This window comes from Ciona intestinalis, chromosome 1 (genome assembly GCF_000224145.3).
Source record: "Ciona intestinalis chromosome 1, KH, whole genome shotgun sequence".
NCBI classification, from domain to species: Eukaryota; Metazoa; Chordata; class Ascidiacea; order Phlebobranchia; family Cionidae; genus Ciona; species Ciona intestinalis.
In genome coordinates, this window is record NC_020166.2 from 7,473,727 (window position 1) to 7,490,886 (window position 17,160).

At 33.6% G+C, this 17,160-nt stretch overlaps 2 protein-coding genes across 3 annotated transcripts in view; one reads left to right on the forward strand and one right to left on the reverse strand.

Moving 5' to 3' along the window:
- LOC100176266 overlaps positions 1–7,307 on the reverse strand; it is a gene marked incomplete in the record, with an annotated part of 12,562 nt that extends 5,255 nt beyond the window's left edge. Inside the window, 5 exon segments of the mRNA XM_018813115.2 lie at positions 9–41; positions 521–624; positions 1,014–1,108; positions 1,506–1,614; positions 5,161–7,307. Coding sequence (XP_018668660.1) covers positions 9–41; positions 521–624; positions 1,014–1,108; positions 1,506–1,614; positions 5,161–6,792 — 1,973 coding nt within the window.
- Positions 7,308–10,562: 3,255 nt separating this feature from the next.
- Positions 10,563–16,474, forward strand: LOC100178586 (translocation protein SEC62-like). 2 transcript variants are annotated; one of them, XM_009864154.2, is made up of 9 exons: positions 10,563–10,766; positions 12,823–12,934; positions 13,213–13,318; positions 13,570–13,639; positions 13,792–13,878; positions 14,297–14,423; positions 14,711–14,842; positions 15,342–15,485; positions 15,909–16,474. In XM_009864154.2, the coding sequence occupies exons 1-9, from the start codon at positions 10,731–10,733 to the stop codon at positions 16,130–16,132; spliced, it is 1,038 nt and encodes a 345-aa protein (XP_009862456.1). In that variant the 5' UTR covers positions 10,563–10,730; the 3' UTR covers positions 16,133–16,474. The 2 variants fall into 2 exon arrangements, with proteins under 2 accessions (XP_009862456.1, XP_002125213.1); XM_002125177.5 differs by lacking the exon at positions 10,563–10,766 and adding an exon at positions 11,882–12,068.
- Positions 16,475–17,160: the final 686 nt, after the last annotated feature.

The following is a 17,160-nucleotide window of genomic DNA, read 5'->3' on the forward strand; positions in this document are numbered from 1 at the left end:
CTACGAACCGTGAGGCGTTGTCGTGATTCGTTGAAGCAACTCTGTATGAACAGGTGGGGTTAGGGAAGTAGTATAACTTGTTGGTCAAACTTGATAACAAATATTACATTATTTACTTTTTTTCCTTGATTTAAAAACGTTTATACAAAATTTAGAGCATAAAAAATTAGAACATGTATTTATACATTTTTAAAAAAATCGTATATACAAAATTTGGACTTATAAAAATTTGTTTAGTAAACAAACACTGTTTCCCCTTAGATTTTTTGGAAATCAATTTATAATAATAATAGTAATTTACTTTGACGGTAGCGAATATTTTAAATGAAAAGATCGAATATAATGCTTACAGTTAAAAACATATTTACATTTAGTTTGCAGAAAACGCTACACCTTAATTATGGATATTGCAAACAAAATATCAACATTATAATATTGGAACAACTAGAATGAACAATTGTTGAACGTCGTTTGAATAATCAACCTAACGTTGCATGTTTAGCTAATATATGTTGCCTACCTTTTCCACATTTCAATTACGTCATCTTTGGACACAGATTCACTTTTAGGCTGGCAAGCTGCTTTGAACAAAGCTGATTTCCAATACGATGTAAAACCGCATGCCTAGTGAGGATGTAAATGTAAATTAAACAGCCATATGTTATCTCACAGCATGTACAAAGTTGTGTAGTGATAATAACGTAGGCATAATTTGAACTTATGTGTATCTTTTTTATAACCCTTAAAAAACCTTATAGTGGCTGCATACACCTTGTGCTAATATTCGAACATTTTTTATTGTTCTTGATATTACACCATTTTAAAACTTATGTGGAACATGTTATTATGCATGTATTTATTTTGTATGGTAGTATAGATGTTTTAGCAAGAAGCCACTTTTTTAAGCTTAATACATAGGAAATCTAATATATAAGATATACCATCTACCATCTATAAAAGAATACCATTTTTTCGTATGCAAAATAAAACAACATTTTAATTTAAGTTAATACCTTAGCAATTGTTGCCATTTCTTGACAGGTAATATTCTCTTTACACAGCTTCTGAAAGGCGGCATTTATAAGTTGTAGGGTTGACGTCATCTCATCTGTTGGTTGAAATATTTATAAAGAGGTTTTTTGAAAACGAACCAATTGGCCCCAACCGAAAGAAACCACATTATTTTAGAATATTTAAACTTTTCTTTGGACCAGCATATTCTACACAACAATTGGCACAGGATTTCTAGTTTTATTAGTAATGTGCATTGGTACCACTTCCACATTTAAAAAGTCTTCAAAAAAGCAATCTCACATTTTTTAGCAATCTCACATTTGAATCAATAACTGCAGCCGGAATTAAAAGTTATACCTATATTTTCTACAACCATAATCTTCACTAATCCCACCCCTATCACTAAAAGTAAACTAACAAAACCAATTTATTCAATACTTAAACCATTATTTGTATTGTGATAATATTAATAAATATAAGATTATGCTTACCAGATGATTTTGGATGGCCACCGGGAAAATAAAAACGAGGTATTTTGCGAGATTTATCTTTCTTGTTTGGTTTACAAACTGGTGAGGATTCACTACTGCTTGTTGTCGTCTAAAACAAAGTTTGTTTTCATTAAAAACCATGGTATTACCTAGTTGTAGTAACATACTAACAGTATGTAGCTTTGGCTATTTATAAAAAAAGTTATATATATATATAAATCAAAGAACAATCAGAGAACTATAAAACCGTATTTTCGCGACTCCCATAGACCGTTATTAATTGTTTAAAACACAATCGGGATATTTGAATGTTATGTGTTATAAGATGTCTCATATTCCCCCACCCTACTACTTAAAAATAACAGCAGATTACCAGGATATATAGTTTCTCATCATAGATGGTCAATAAATATTATGGCAAGGATGTTTTTAAAAATGACTCAATATGCTGTTTAATTGGCTCATGCTTTATTGTTGTTGTTTATTATACATTTTACTCTCTAAGAATATTCTGCACCTTATATGGTAGGTTTTATTGACAAATATATTCAAATTTTATAAATTAAGCAATAAACTGTTACACTGTTCTGCCAATGGCCATTTAGATGTACTTTAAAGTAAAACCATAAAGTGACCCAACACAAAATCATCTTCACAAGAAACAAATAAAACATGCTGTTTCTTTATAATTACAGGCATTTGCAGCATTGCAAAACGATTGCAGCTACTTTGTAATTTGATCCACAATTACTCAATGCACGCACAACCTGAACAGTGAGGTTAGATATATCCTCGTGGGATTTATGCATCCGTTTTAGTTTATTGCATAATCGGTAACATTTTCAAATGTGTTGAAACCTGTACTAATCTATGGTCTAGCTCTTAATGCAGATTTCAATAAACCATTTTGAACATAACTGGGAACCTGTTACACTAAATTGGAATGAAAGTGACACCACGAAACGAATGACTCACAAAGTGGTTTCATAAAAAGTAAAAATTGTAGTATCTGTTCTGCATTAATTTCCTGGTACACTCACGTTTGCATTTGTCACGAAACTATTTCTTTGCCGAAGAAAAACCGCCAGTAAAGTCACTTTGTTCACTATTACCATTCCAATACACATTTTCTGTGACCATAAATTCCTACCAAACTTTAACAAGCTTGTCAGAAAACCAAGCTGAAAATTGAAATCAACAAAAGCTACTGATTTGATATTAAATATAATATATTATGGTTTTGAACACTGACAGTTTTGGATTCTAAAACATCAGTTCTTACTTTAACATAAAAAAATAAACAAACTCTGAGTAGTTATAAGCGTACCTAAAAAATTACAGAGTTTCTAACAGCTCCAAGGACCTTTGCTATTAAGAATTAGTAGTCACAGTAGCGTTTAATGTTGATACTCATTGAACAAACATCCATACATAAACATAACACAACAAAACATAATGACTGGTACCAACTGAACAAATCATCAGCAAACATAGTTGTCGCAATTATGGTTGTTGGTTGTTACCACTGTATAAGATGGTCAGTAATGGTGAAGTCATTTGCAAGCCAATTTACCTTTGAAATTTGGGAAACAGAAAATCAAACATGCATGTTTGTAATAGGTCAAAATTTAGAACGAAATTATAAACATGAATGACATTTAAAATCTGCATGTAGAATGATATATTTATATAAATATGTTTTTTTTATATGAATATACTGTGTGAAGAATGATATATTTATATGAATATAGTTCCATATCAAATATCACTTTGTCCTGTGTGTGTCACTACTGTAGACTGTAGTGTTTTGCTTTATTTTGTTTCGACACTATTTACTTTATAGACATGTTATAACACAATTAATGTGCGATAAATGTAAGTCTAGCATTTCAAGTCAGGTTTCGTGACTGATGTATTCATTACCACAGTCAAATAAACTTTATCTTAATTAGTTTAACCGCAATAGCCGCAATTACCATAAATCATAGCTCTCTAATTGTGACACAGAAACCACACCGACACCACTGTGGCAAACAAAATCACCCACCTAAATACAAAATAACAGCAAATTAGAAATTGAACCTAATGTTAATTCACCTGACAAACATAGCGCATGAAACCAAAACTAAAACTTTAAAATGAAACAATATTTCACCAGATAAAAGGTATTACTAATATAATTGTTAATGCAAGGATATTTCCAATATATTGATATTAGGCACAAAATTACTTAAAGACACTATTAAGCCCTTGCTTCATATTTCCTACAAAATAGTTCGACTATTTTTTACAAGGCAACACAGTCAGTTTGAATACTTTTTTTACAAGGTATACACAAAACATACCAACTAACTAAGTATCCTGCATACACCATGTATGTCAGGTCAGTAGATATGTGGAGCTTTTAACAAGTAGTGAAATAAGTGTAAACAACATAATCGTATCAAACAGAACAACTGTCCGTCATTTAAGTAGAATTTCACAGGTTTTTACAAAGAAGATTTTTTCCCAGCAGTATGTTACATTTAAATGCAGTGGCGCAGCCAGGAGGTTTCGGGGGTCTAGACCCCCCCCCCCCTTTAAACCAATAAAAAAAAATTAAAAAAATGTTTTTGGAAACTTTTTTTAATTAAAACCCCCCCTTGTTTTTTTTGGCCGCCAAACTGTTTACATGATACATAAAAATTACCCCTATTGTTATACCCTATCATATAAACCTAACCCACTCTTTATAGGTATTTTAAATTCTAAGTGTTTTTATTTTTTTGCAAGGTGGTCAAATGGTGGTAAAAAATAACCCACCTAGTCTAAATGTCATACCAACGTGCGACCCTAAAATAGGGGCAATGCTCACGCTGCACATCATTATTAAATATTAATACGGTGATGGGCCGGCCTTGCTTGTGGATTTTTTATGTCAAATCATTTTCAATTAATCGATGCTGAATCAATAATTGGCATTTGAATGGGGAATGGCAATGAAAGCAACGCTTTTACAGCCTAAAATGCGTTAAATCCACCTAGAACCAGTTTAATCCAGTTACAGTAGGCTGTGGATTTATTTCAAGTACTACAAATCGCGACATTTTAAGCTTTTATTTTAAAACCATTTTGCCATTTAAATTATGACTGGAAAGGTTGAATTGAAAGAACACGCCCAGTTATATATATATGTATATATATATATATATATATATATATATACGTCATGTTAGTTAAAACCAAACGACGTTATATGTCAATGAATTGTTCTGCGCCACATTCTGTGATAACGCCAACGTTTCTCAGAACCGAACGTTCGACATTCGTAGGGAATGAACGCAAAACATCACATTACTATGTGTCATAAACCACTGAATCAGAGCGCATATACACGTACGTCCATGCTCACTGCGTCTTAGTGTATATCATAATATTTAAATAAAGATTTTCGATCGTCGTCATACGGTCGCGCAATTTCACTTCACGTGACCAAAATTGCAAACAGCCAGCAATCTTTCGAAACCAACGCTCTTCGCGCACTTTCAGAAAACAATAAACGTCATTTCCGCTTTCCCACGCAAACGTGACGCAGTCGTATTGCATCAAGCGTACCATATCCGTGTTGTTTTAAATCTCTTTGTGCTGTGGGTAACAACAACAAGACCTAACCTACCTGCGTTTCTGTTGCAGAGTCGTTTTCAATTTCGTTTTCTTGAGATTCGACCTGGCACGCATCGCTGTCAATTTCGTATAATCCAGAAATGATATTTTGGCCGTGATTTTCCACTTTGCCGTTTGCCGGTTCATTTTGTTTGATTTCTATATTCGATGAGCTGCTGTCGAGCAATTGTTCAGCTGAATTGTGCAAATCTCTGCTGGAATCATTTAAGCTATTTGCTCCTATTGTTTCCCCGTGAATTTGCGAGTCCTCGCCTCGTCCGTAGAATTCTGTGATACGATCCTCAAAACTGTCCTCGTCCCGCGACTTAGATCGGATAAACCGGTTCAGACCTGTTTCATTTAGCTGCGAATATCGGTTAGCGCTCTGGTCGTTTAACCTTGTTCGAACATCTATCTCAGCGCTTGCCATATTCGTTAGTTGTACCTCTCCTTGGACGTTTTTAAAATTGAGTTTACTTTGAACGGCTTCTGCATTATTTATGCTGTGGCTATTATCTAGCGCCACGCAACGGTTCTGGGAACCCGGTGGTGCCTTTTCCCTGCCAGGCAGTTCTTGTTCTTGCTCTGAGGCGCTGAAAACGACTGATTCGATCGTGGTACCATTGTCGTTGTAAAAGGATGGAACGTCTTCTATGGTGTAGTTCGGAAAAGGTTTCTCGAGCATTTTGTTGTGCGGCGGGTCGTTGTTTACTGCGGGTTCGCAGACTTTACAGGTTACAGCAATCTCCGTTTCTGTTCTAGCTATTTCCTGGTCGCTGCCTTGCCTAGAATCGACTTCGAGAGACGTAGATTTGTGGTTTGTCTGGTTTGCCGGCATCGAGGTGTTTAGGTGCTTCATTATAGGAAAACGAGCGTCCCCTTTTTGGTTGGTCAAACAAGATTCTTTCGTACTATCCATCGCCTTACCACCTGCACTGCTGTTTACAGCTGTTTTATGCCTGTTGTTTACGTTGCTAGCTGAGCGAAATGACGAACCAGAATGCGTTGCTCGCAGTGTAGGTGATACAAGGTTTGTTTCCGGCGTTGCTGACTGGCCCGCAGAGGAATGACAAGGCAAGTGAAAGTGGATTCGCATTCCCTTTGATGGCATCGGGGAGCTGGAGATATGCTGGACAGGTATGGGCACTACGCCGTTGCGTGATTCAGGTTTGTTGGCGGTCGAAGTTATGATTTCAGCTGCTGAACTTCGCGCTTCTGTTTTAGGTGCGCACTGAATTGTCAGCACACTTTTATATCGATTGGGTGACGAACTGGGCGGGGGTTTGATCATTGTTTTCTTCTCCGGTTGGACACTCGAACACGGAGTGTCATTTCGCAGTTGTTTTCGTCCAGACGGAGAAACGACAACGCGAAACTTATTTTGAACCTGCTCTCGGTCTTTTAAGTTTTGCAGCCTGTCGCCAAGCATTTGCGAGATATTGCTTAATCGCACAGGACGCGTCTGCATACCGTTACAACGCTGCATGAACCTCGTCCGTGCAGCGTTAAAGTTCTCGTTGAATCCTGAAGATGGGAAGGGCCGGAAGTCTTCTACTTCCTGGAGCATCTTCCGCCGGATGGCGTGCATGAGCACCAGTCTGCTTCGGCTTCGTTGTAAATCGAGTAAGCTGTCGTTTAAATCCATATTTATCGAACTTGCTTTCTTAAATCCGATATACTACTTAATCCACTAAGTGGAGTTAAGTTGGAACTTAACAGTTACTTTTGATGTATAAAGTGACACATTAAAACACGTTTCATCAAACCTTTAAAAATACGAATTAATAAATATTCAAAGAGTTCCCTTGTCTCTTTTCGATATTTGCCAATAAATAATCTCAAATTTGTGTTAATACAAGCACTGATATCAGCTCTACTGCTTCAAACCGTCCCTGTAATTTTTCTTAATGCTGACATTTCGGACAATAAAACGTCGGTTTATTGCCAATAAATCTTTCCCAGCAAAGTAATGATAATAACTGCTGTTCTGTTGCAGGTCCTTATTAAAACTGAAACGCGTATATTTAAAAGTCCTGGACTAGCAGTGATTAAATTTCCGGTCCTTAGTACCCGTAAACAGCCTTTACCTTTGCTCGTTCAATTCCTATAGTTTTCCCCAAGGAATTTGCTGTCTAGCTTTCAAATTTTCGCTCATCCGCTTAGTTGTACACCGTCCACTGCTTTGACTAATACTGAAACGTATGTATAGAAGAGCTCGAACTGCGAAGACGAGTTGACATCAAAGAAGGTCCCTAACTGGGCCAGAGCATTCTGGCGAGTTAAGCGTCGCCCCTTGACGCACGAACACAAAGTATTGCACATATTCTGTATACTGTCAATCAATTAGCGTGGTCTCATGCGTTGATAACGGCTGCCAGTTGTTCCCTGTGCGGTCTATTTATGTCAGACTTGAGGAGATAGTGCAGAAAGCTAAGGAGGTCCAATGAATAGAACTGGCATGCTGATTAACCAGCAGCGGGTGACAGTAAGACCTCTACAAGTCTACAATACTGTTTTTTTGTGTCTGGAAACGACAGAGATTGTAAAACTGCTAAAGTGTGTTTCAGCTAAAATAATCTTAGACTCTTTAAGTCTAAACATTTAAATAATTCACTATCCTTAGTTCCATTTCTAATCATTCCTAAATTCATTTTGTAAACAATGAGTCTTTTCTTAAAAAAAAAACAAGTTAACCCTGCAACACCCATTAAAAATAAAAAATAAAGCAAAACACTTTTTTGCGATCACAGAAAAATCAAGATACGTTTACCACTTAGGATAAAATTTGCCTGTTGTGTAAAAACATCCACCCTATTAAGCACACGGATTGTAACACTGTCTAAACTCTAAATATATATAAACCCCATCATCTAAAATAGATGTTTAAAAATAAACACACCACAAAACTGAAATCTAACACACTACCTCCACTGAGACTTGAACCCACAACCACTGACCTACATAACCGAACAACAGTTGCCAGTCATGCCTTTATATGAAAATAACTCTGCATTTTCATTCTACACTGTTTGAGTTAAGGTAGAAACACAGTGGACAAATTGTGCAAATTGACCTTGTTTTTTTTTGTACAACCATAATATAATGGAATAACATATTGCCAGACACCAGTTAGCTGTTCATTTAACATCCAGTGCTATAAACTAATCATCACATTTTCATTTGATGTATTTCAATTGATTATTGGTTTAGTTTAATCACCACCTCATAAATTTAAAGTACATTTATAGAATCCACCTTTTTCCATAACTAGTGTCATACCAATACAAAAATATTTTTTGATGATACACTGAAGAGACAGAGAAATAGATACACCAACCAACAACTACAACAGGAGTGCAGGACAACATAATATACATTTTACAATAATTTGCCCAGTAAAGAACAAAAAACAGAATTTTTGGCAGAAAATTTGCCCAGCAAGAAAAAAAAAACAGTTTTAGTTTTTGAATTAAAAAAAACACAAATCTGACATGTTTATATTGTGTTAAAAATCTTACTCAAAATAAAACTAAAAATATTGAGTTAAAAATCTTGAAAAAAAACAAAAAAAAGCAACCTACCTTAAACTCTGTTGAGCTTCGTGTTTTATTCAAGGATCGTCTTCGAGGGCTGAGCAGAGGTTTCACATTACTAGGAGCAGGAATAGATGCTGAGGGCTCCGGAGGTTCAACAGCTTTTGGCTCTTCTATCTTCTTATCTTCACTAATTAAAATGAAGAATATTAATTACACAAATCTTGATGTTTTGTTATTTTTACAACAACTCTGTTATTTTTACAGTTACTTAAATGATTACAACATGCTTTGATAATATTCCTACTGATAAAATGTAGAAAAAATATAAAAAATAAGCAACAAAATTGTGCATTAGCAGCACATGTCTACAGATTATAAAAATAACTAAAGTTAGTTTCTGACTTAGAAAAAATATAAAAAATAAGCAACAAAATTGTGCATTAGCAGCACATGTCTACAGATTATAAAAATAACTAAAGTTAGTTTCTGACTTTTGTATAAGAATTTTCGCATGAACTTGCTTATCACTTTTTTACAAAACAGGTCTATATATACGGTAGCCTATATATTAAACATTATGTTAAAATGTTTCAGTAGAAAAACAAAGTTTTTGGCGTATGAATACATAAATTATTTTATTATTTTAAATCTTAAAAATGCAACTAAAAGTTGAAATATTAAAATACTTTTTTCTTTCCCCTTTAGGTTTTCGAAACTGTTTCAATTCTTCCTTCAAAGTTCGCTGAGTTTTTGGGAGGTTGAACCATCTGAACAAAGAAATCACTGAGTTTAAACTTAAGCATAAATGAATGAATGAATGTAATTTACTTTATCCTCGCATGAACAATCGTTATTACACAGGTTTAACACCTCTTGCCAGCTTATGAGTTACCATGTATGTTACTTTGTGGGTGATTAAATAATAACCACTAGCCAAAGTAACCATCATATTGAATTTTTGGGTGTTAGGTAGGCTAATGGACCAAATCGGGCCAAAATCCTTAGCCCTTTGGCAAGATAATTGCTCTAACCCAGTTGTCATTAATGGCCTGTATAAATTGTCAACACACATACAGAAATACCACATTTGTAAGTTGCCACAAGATGTATGAAATGAAAAACCAACAGTATAACAACTGCCGTTTATTTGCTAATCGAGGATAAAGTAAGTTACATTCATTAATTAATAGAAATATATGGGATACGATATTTACCTTACGAACAATTGCTCCGCTTTGGTATTTATATCTGATTTCAACAAACCATCTCTGCTGATTTTTTCTTTTTCACGAGACTTAGAATATTTGTATCCTCGTCTTTTCGAATCAGCTTCATTCATTTTAGTCTTCCAAGAGATTCAGAACATATTTATCTCAGATTCTCAGCACTGTTGAACTTGTCAAAAAAATTGAAGTATGTTAATAATAATATACAGGAATACTGAATTTAAAATAGTTATTAACAGCTTTATTTATCCCCTTTTCTGGTTAATATTAAGCTAAATTCATTTTATTCGCATTTTTACAATCTATGCGGAATAAACGACCACAGCATATTACTTTAATAAGACTTTTTATTTTTCGGGAATGTTTGTTTGTTTAAACATAGATAACTAAACATATGTTTAGGTGTCTATGGTTTAAAATTTGTTCACACACCTGACGCTCATAGAAATATTACACTGCCTATCAGCTTTTGTTAAATATATCTTGCATCGTAATGTTAAAAAATAAATTTTACAAAATTTTATATTTATTTTTGCTAAAGCCTTATTTCATTCAATTTGAAATTATAAAAAGAAGTTTTAAATTTATATTCTTCAAACATGCCACGTGTCATTAATAAACAGATACACCTCCATCGACATTCGTGCCGTGCGCATAAACGTCAAGTTTTTCATGCTTGTGAGTTGTGACTATAGCAATTTTTAAAACAAAGTTTTTCGGAATTTTTCTAGAAAAATCAATTAAACTTGAATAAAATAAACGTTACAGGTATTTCAATTGCATTCTGGAGTATTTAGTCCGCCATTTAAATCACTGGAGATATGTCAGAACGAAGGAAAAAGAAGAATAAAATGGGGGTAAGCATACATTTATATTTCATAAACGTACGTAATGAAACTTACGTAATAGGCATATTTTGCAACTTTTATGTGAAATTTCAGAGCATGGTATAAAATGTTTGCTTTGTATTCAGTATTTAAGGTTTATAATTAAATAAAAAGGCAGTAGTTGTAGTTTGTTTTAATTAATATGTTATGGCTACATTGATTTGTTGTCCATAATATATAAATACATTTCTTTTCGCCCAACATAAGTACTTATACAGCTTGAAACTATAAAAATAAAAAAAGAAATATAAAACACTTATACTTATATGTTGTTAAAATTAAAAATTATACTTCCACTTGCCAAAGTTTTAATATCATTGGTAACTTATTCATACACATTAGTCGCAATTAAATGCCCAAAAGATACTATATCTCCACTTTCATATGTACCTCATACAAAATTTTCTGCACGGCGACTCTGTCCAAATACTTCGTCTGTGCTCAACAATAAACTGCTCACATTATCTTGTGGTAAAGCATCCCTCTGTCAAGTCACCTTAATTTACTGCTCTCGTCAACTATTCTTTAAGTGTTTCATTATTCTTATTAATATTAAATAAGTAATCTTAAACTGTCACAAAATGAAAGAAAATTCTTAAAGAAGCCTGGTAAATCCTACAACAAACAATATGCTTCAATTCAAAATGATCTGGAGTGTGGATTACAGCTTATTGCCCTAAGTGATATTACAGCCATAATTGCACTGTAATAACCCCTGGCACTTGCTCTCATCAGTGTATGGCTTGTATGTGAGGAATCAGAAGCTGAGTTAAATTGTTTCCTATCCACTTCCTACTTAGAATGGTGTCCTGTTTCCCAACAGCTGGTGCACAGCAGTTGTCTTTATACACATTTCCTTTGCTTCCACTTGGGTTCCATGCGTGCACTGTAATACAGTATAGTGTCATGCTGTTGCAAAGCAGCTTAATTTATGGAAATTTGAAGAGTTTTAGAACTTATAGCAAAAGCAGGTTTAGTTTAAAGAAATCAGACCAGTTGCAGTATCGTAAGACTAGTTACATTGTCCAAAAAGTTTATGCGTAATGTTTTCTGATTGAGAATTTCTTTTGGATGTTGCAACTTACAGAATTTCTGACTCAAGAAATATTGTGGTTTTGTTAAACGCAGAATTAAAACCGCCGTAGTTTGTTGTTAATTCACAATTAAACAATGGCAAGTTTATTTGGGTTGCCGATTGTCCCCGAAGTTAGGAAAGATGAAAATAAACCAGATGTTGATGACGAATGTTCAAAAAGTACCGGCAATTTTCAGGTTCAGTTTCCAACTTAATTCTGAAATATAACTAAAGCTTTACCACACTGTTTAATGTATACAAATGTTAAAACAATAGTTCGCTGTGCCGAACAGGAAAGGCAAAGGCTATTAAACAAAACGTGACAACCAAGCACGGTAGCTTCATCATGCTCATATTGAAATAAATATATGTATATGATTTTGTACAGCACACTTGTAGTTATAAATTTATTACTTCTTCAAGTTAGTAGTTTTTAACTACACAACCCTGTTTTTCATCGTTGTCTGAAGATCAAATGTTGTTTTGATGTTTTAATGTTATTTTTAGTTAACTGTTAAGTTGGTATGAAGAACAGCCTGAGTATGACGTTTGTTTAAACTTTTAAACAACTTAATGTATTTGCTTTGTCCCTAGCTGTCCTGTACTTGCTCCAACAGCAGTGTTATCAATATTGTTTTAATTTGTGGTTATTCCACTATTGATTTTAAGTTTAAACTATCCTTTTATGACCACCTAACAACACTCATTAAGTCATTAAATTTCTTACAACCTTTTCATGTTGATGTACTAAATTTAAACAGAACTTTAAGTCTTACATATCAGTATACCACTAAAGTGTTGAATTCTTATAAAGTGTTGGTTCCTCACTTTTGTAAATAATAAAAATTACAACACGCTTTACACCGTACTCACTTAGCATTTGTTTGACCTAAAACTGATCATTTTCTCATTCTATCATACTAATACTAATGTCGTATTATCTTAATTTAGGCACAGAGTGAAGAGCCAAGCAAGGAGGAGTTACAAATGGCCAAACATGTTCGTTTTAAGACGCCAAAGAAGAACACAATTATGCAAAAGCAAAAAGTGGATTATTTTGTTGGTGAGAATTTTAGTTACTACTGCATAATGGCAATAACTGTTTCTTTATAATATATACTGCAATACTGGGTCATCTTAGTACATGGTGTAACAACAATGTCTATATATTCCATTTATTTTCTAGTTTTATTTACCAGTAAAGGTAAAATCCACATGAAATTCAATGTTATATTACATCTGTATTTTAAAGTCTATAACTTAAAATAAATGTCTACAATTTCTAAAACTGCATAAAGTTTCCTATGAACAAGAAAGAATGAAAATCATGTGATAATGCAGGTTCCAAGGCAGTGGACACGCTAATGAATTCAAAGTGGGCAAAATCTTCAAAAAAGGGGGATGCTATTATATCCAGCAGAGAAGAAGCGATTATTTTTATGGAGAAGTATGTTTCTTAAATTGTTTTTTAATGTTTATAACAAAGTTACAAATATAAATATAAAATTTATACATATATTTCACAATTTTCATTCACAATTTATTATGCTGGCGGCATTTATGATTTAATTAGGAGAAGTTTTATAGGCCATTCACATTTTTACAAATTAACTTATATAGTAATTAGTTTTTATTATAATTAGTTTAATAGTTTTTAATCACAAAAGTTAACACTTTGCTAAAATAAATGTATTTTAGGTTGCTTTGCAGTAATCTATTTTATCGAGTTGAAAAAATCTTGAAAGAAACAAAAGCCGATAAGGAAAAGGTATGGCATAACAAACAAATTTGTTTTGATGTTTCTCCTTAAGTAACATTTTTAGATCAGTTGACAATAAAATTATATGCGACTAGTGTACACTATATTAAGCGCAATGGTAATATATATAGTTGTTTTTTCAACAAATTTTTCTTAAACAGAAAAATCTTAAATCAAAAGAGAATGAAGAGGATTCAAAGGTGAAAAAAAGAAAAAAGGACAAGAAAGTGGAAGAGAATGAGAAAAAGGTAAGTTTTATAGTTCAACAAACTATGGTGAAAACACTTGACTTGGTCAGATTTCTAAATATTTATTTTTATCATATTTAAAGGGAAAAGAATCCAAATAAGTGGTTGCAATACTTTTTGTAATTCTTCAGATTAGTTCCTTATATACCCTTAAGTGCTGTAAATAAAGACTGAGGATTTTAAAACACCCCTGTGCTACTAATGCTTATGTCATGTTTATACACTCTCACAAGGGTTTATCATTAGTTGATTGTATCACCATTCACCAAATCCTGTTTGGGTTATGCCAATGGTCATCTATTCATGTTCATGCATGAACTTTTAATTTATTGTTGAGTTTATTTAAAAACTTAGAAGTAGAACCCCTGTTATGATATCTTATTAACTTCTCCAATCTTTAAATTTCTTAATTTAAAAGGAGACCGATGAAAAGAAGAAGAAAAGAAAATATAAACTTCAAGCTCATGAAGAGCAAGTGTTTTATGATTCTTCTGATATCTATGTTTGGCTGTACGACCCAATTAGCCCCAAAACATGGTTTTTAGGTGGGATAACCAAACATTGGCACTGTTTTTAAAGTTCCAAAAAATACTTGTTTAGTGGAAACTGACTTTTAACATGCAACAATCATATCAGAAATTTCGATTTAAAAAAATATACTTCTGTGATGCAAGAAGGTATTTTTAACTTTCAATATCACTGAAGATGGTTTTAGTTTTTTTAATTAAAACGCTTAAAATGATAACAAAAATAGCAAGTGCACAACTTAGTTCTAACTATAACTTTAAAAAATGGTAAGAACTTCCGTAATAACATTCCTAATTTACACAAGGTGGCGTGCTTCTTCTGGGAGTCATTGCTGCGACGCTCTTTCCTATTTGGCCACCAAGTGTCAGAGTTGGTGTGTATTATCTGACAGTTGTTGGGGGATTTTTTGTTGGAGGAATCCTTGGCACTGCACTATGTAAGTAATTCATATAACTATAAAATGTGGTTTCATTGTTGAATGAAATGTTGTTTTGTGTAATTTTTGTAGATGTTCCTGTTCTTCTAAATATAGTATGTAAAGTAGTATGCTAGTAGCTAAAAAATATTAATTTCAAATTAAACATAAACTGTAATAGTGCCAACCAAAGGTGCCTAACATGGGTTTACAAGGTATATGTCATTGAGTACCCTGTGTTCCCAGTATAAATGCATAAACAATTCAAAAGCCTATCTTACAAACATGTCTTAAAATAAACACTATACAGTGGTGATAGTGCAATGATCAGTCCAGTCTATTTCTCAAATGAAAAAAGCGTTTATGCTTTTGTTAACTTTTATCTCTAAAACTAATGGGTTGACTTTTCAAAACTTAAATGCCTATGGTGCCAAACATTGCATAATATTTTGTCCTTAGCCATTCTTGAAACTTTTTCACACTATTATAATTGTAATGTATAATGTCCTTAACATTACAGTGCGAACCATATTATTTGGAGTAATATACGTTTTCACTTTGGGCACACACCATTTGTGGGTCCTCCCTAATTTACTGGAGGATGTTGGGTTCTATGATTCATTTAAACCCCTGTATACTTATGAATACAAGGGCTCCAAGCAAGGTATGCATTACCGTGTGTTTGTTACTGTATATGACAAATATGGACACTACAGCCAAAAGTCAGCCATACATTTTTAGCTGACTAATTTTCCTATGACTTTATTTCAAGCCAGGAAATGGAATGAGTCATTTGCGAATAACGTAGAAAAAAAGTGTTTTAAAATAATGGAGCTGTACAGATAGTGGTTGCATATGTAAATCCGAGAAATATGGGTAACTTTTTAGGAAAAGATAAAATACCTATAAAAGTCACATGTTCTACACATTAATGTCAATCCAGTGTTCCCTTCTTGGCTGTCTAAACTTTAAATTGTCAACCATACATTAAAAAATTTAGAAATCTAAAAAATAATCACCAAAAAACTGTAGTGACCAATCGCCATGCAAGGATAAAGCAATTTAAATTCATTCGTGCAAATTTCAGAAACTAAAGAAAGTAATGAGGATGAAGAAGAAGAGAAAGAGGATCAGGATGAAAAGGATGACAAAGAAGAACCTAAAGATGATCCAATCAAATCAGAAGAAGAAGAAAAAATCGCTCGCTCCACCGATGAATTTTCGGACGAATCCGAACCAGAACTTGAGGTTCAATATGAAGACAGTGATTATGAGATCATAGATGGTAAAGTGCCTGCCAAAGAAGAGTAGAAACCCAAACGCTGCTTGGAAATTCTCAGACCCAGCTAATGCCAAAAAACTGCTGCGATGTAACTGATGTAATTAGCTTGCCGCGACCAAAATACGAATACTGTGAGTTACACATTAAACTGGTGCTCATTATGACAACCACCACGTGTAACAGAAGAGTTTCATTTGTAGTATCGTATATTGCCTTCCATAGGGGACCATTAAAACCATGTTGTGTTAAACTGTATTGTATATACGCGTGTATATAGAGTAACCTACGGTGATGTAGGTTGATATGTTTGTTTTAGGAAATGTTTGACAAAGTTTTATTGTACTGCCGCTAATAAAAGAATATTTCGGGTACAGTTTGTATTTATGTGTGTCTGAACATTTGGTAAAAAGTAAATTGATTATTTTATGAAAGTAAGCATTAAACATCGATCTTCAATGTCAAAATAATTGCCACAGTAGATTAGTGTATTGATCATTGTCCCGTCCCGGTAACATATATAGTAGAGTGGGGCAAGATAGGTATTGTTTTCTTTCTCTTTTCTTGTCCCATTTGGTAATTAACAAGAAATATTTACAGAATTAGAAAAGCGCATCCCCACGACGAAAAGAACCATTTTTATTGATCAAACCGTCAAGCAAACATGAGATTTGGGTGCTAACGGTATCCACTATTATCCCACTGTACTATATATACAAGAGCGGATATATAGAATGCCGTCCGAGATTTAGAACCTTTATGCTATATTTAAGATTTTGTCTTGACAACGGACATTATGGGGGTTTATACACCAAACAGGGAGGTTCACATAACCACAGGGTTGGTGTAACAAAACGATCTGGCCATTACCGTAACCACCAGTTGCTAAGATAGTTATATTGGTAACTAGCTGTGTTTTGATCTTAAAGAAGCAGCTTTCTTCTAAACATTTGTGACCGCATTGGCATCTCTTGGTAATCCCTATGTACAGTGCGTAACTGCCTTTGCGTTCTATTCAGAGTCGCAGTAAAACTTAAATTAACTGTAATATAAGATCACA

Bases quoted from the DNA above. Each gene is read 5' to 3' on its own strand.
- LOC100178586 (XM_002125177.5), top strand. From the start codon at position 11,967: ATGGCAAGTTTATTTGGGTTGCCGATTGTCCCCGAAGTTAGGAAAGAT. The intron at 12,069-12,822 runs GTTCAGTTTCCA...ATCTTAATTTAG, and splicing joins AAAGTACCGGCAATTTTCAG to GCACAGAGTGAAGAGCCAAG. The intron at 13,640-13,791 runs GTATGGCATAAC...TTTCTTAAACAG, and splicing joins CAAAAGCCGATAAGGAAAAG to AAAAATCTTAAATCAAAAGA.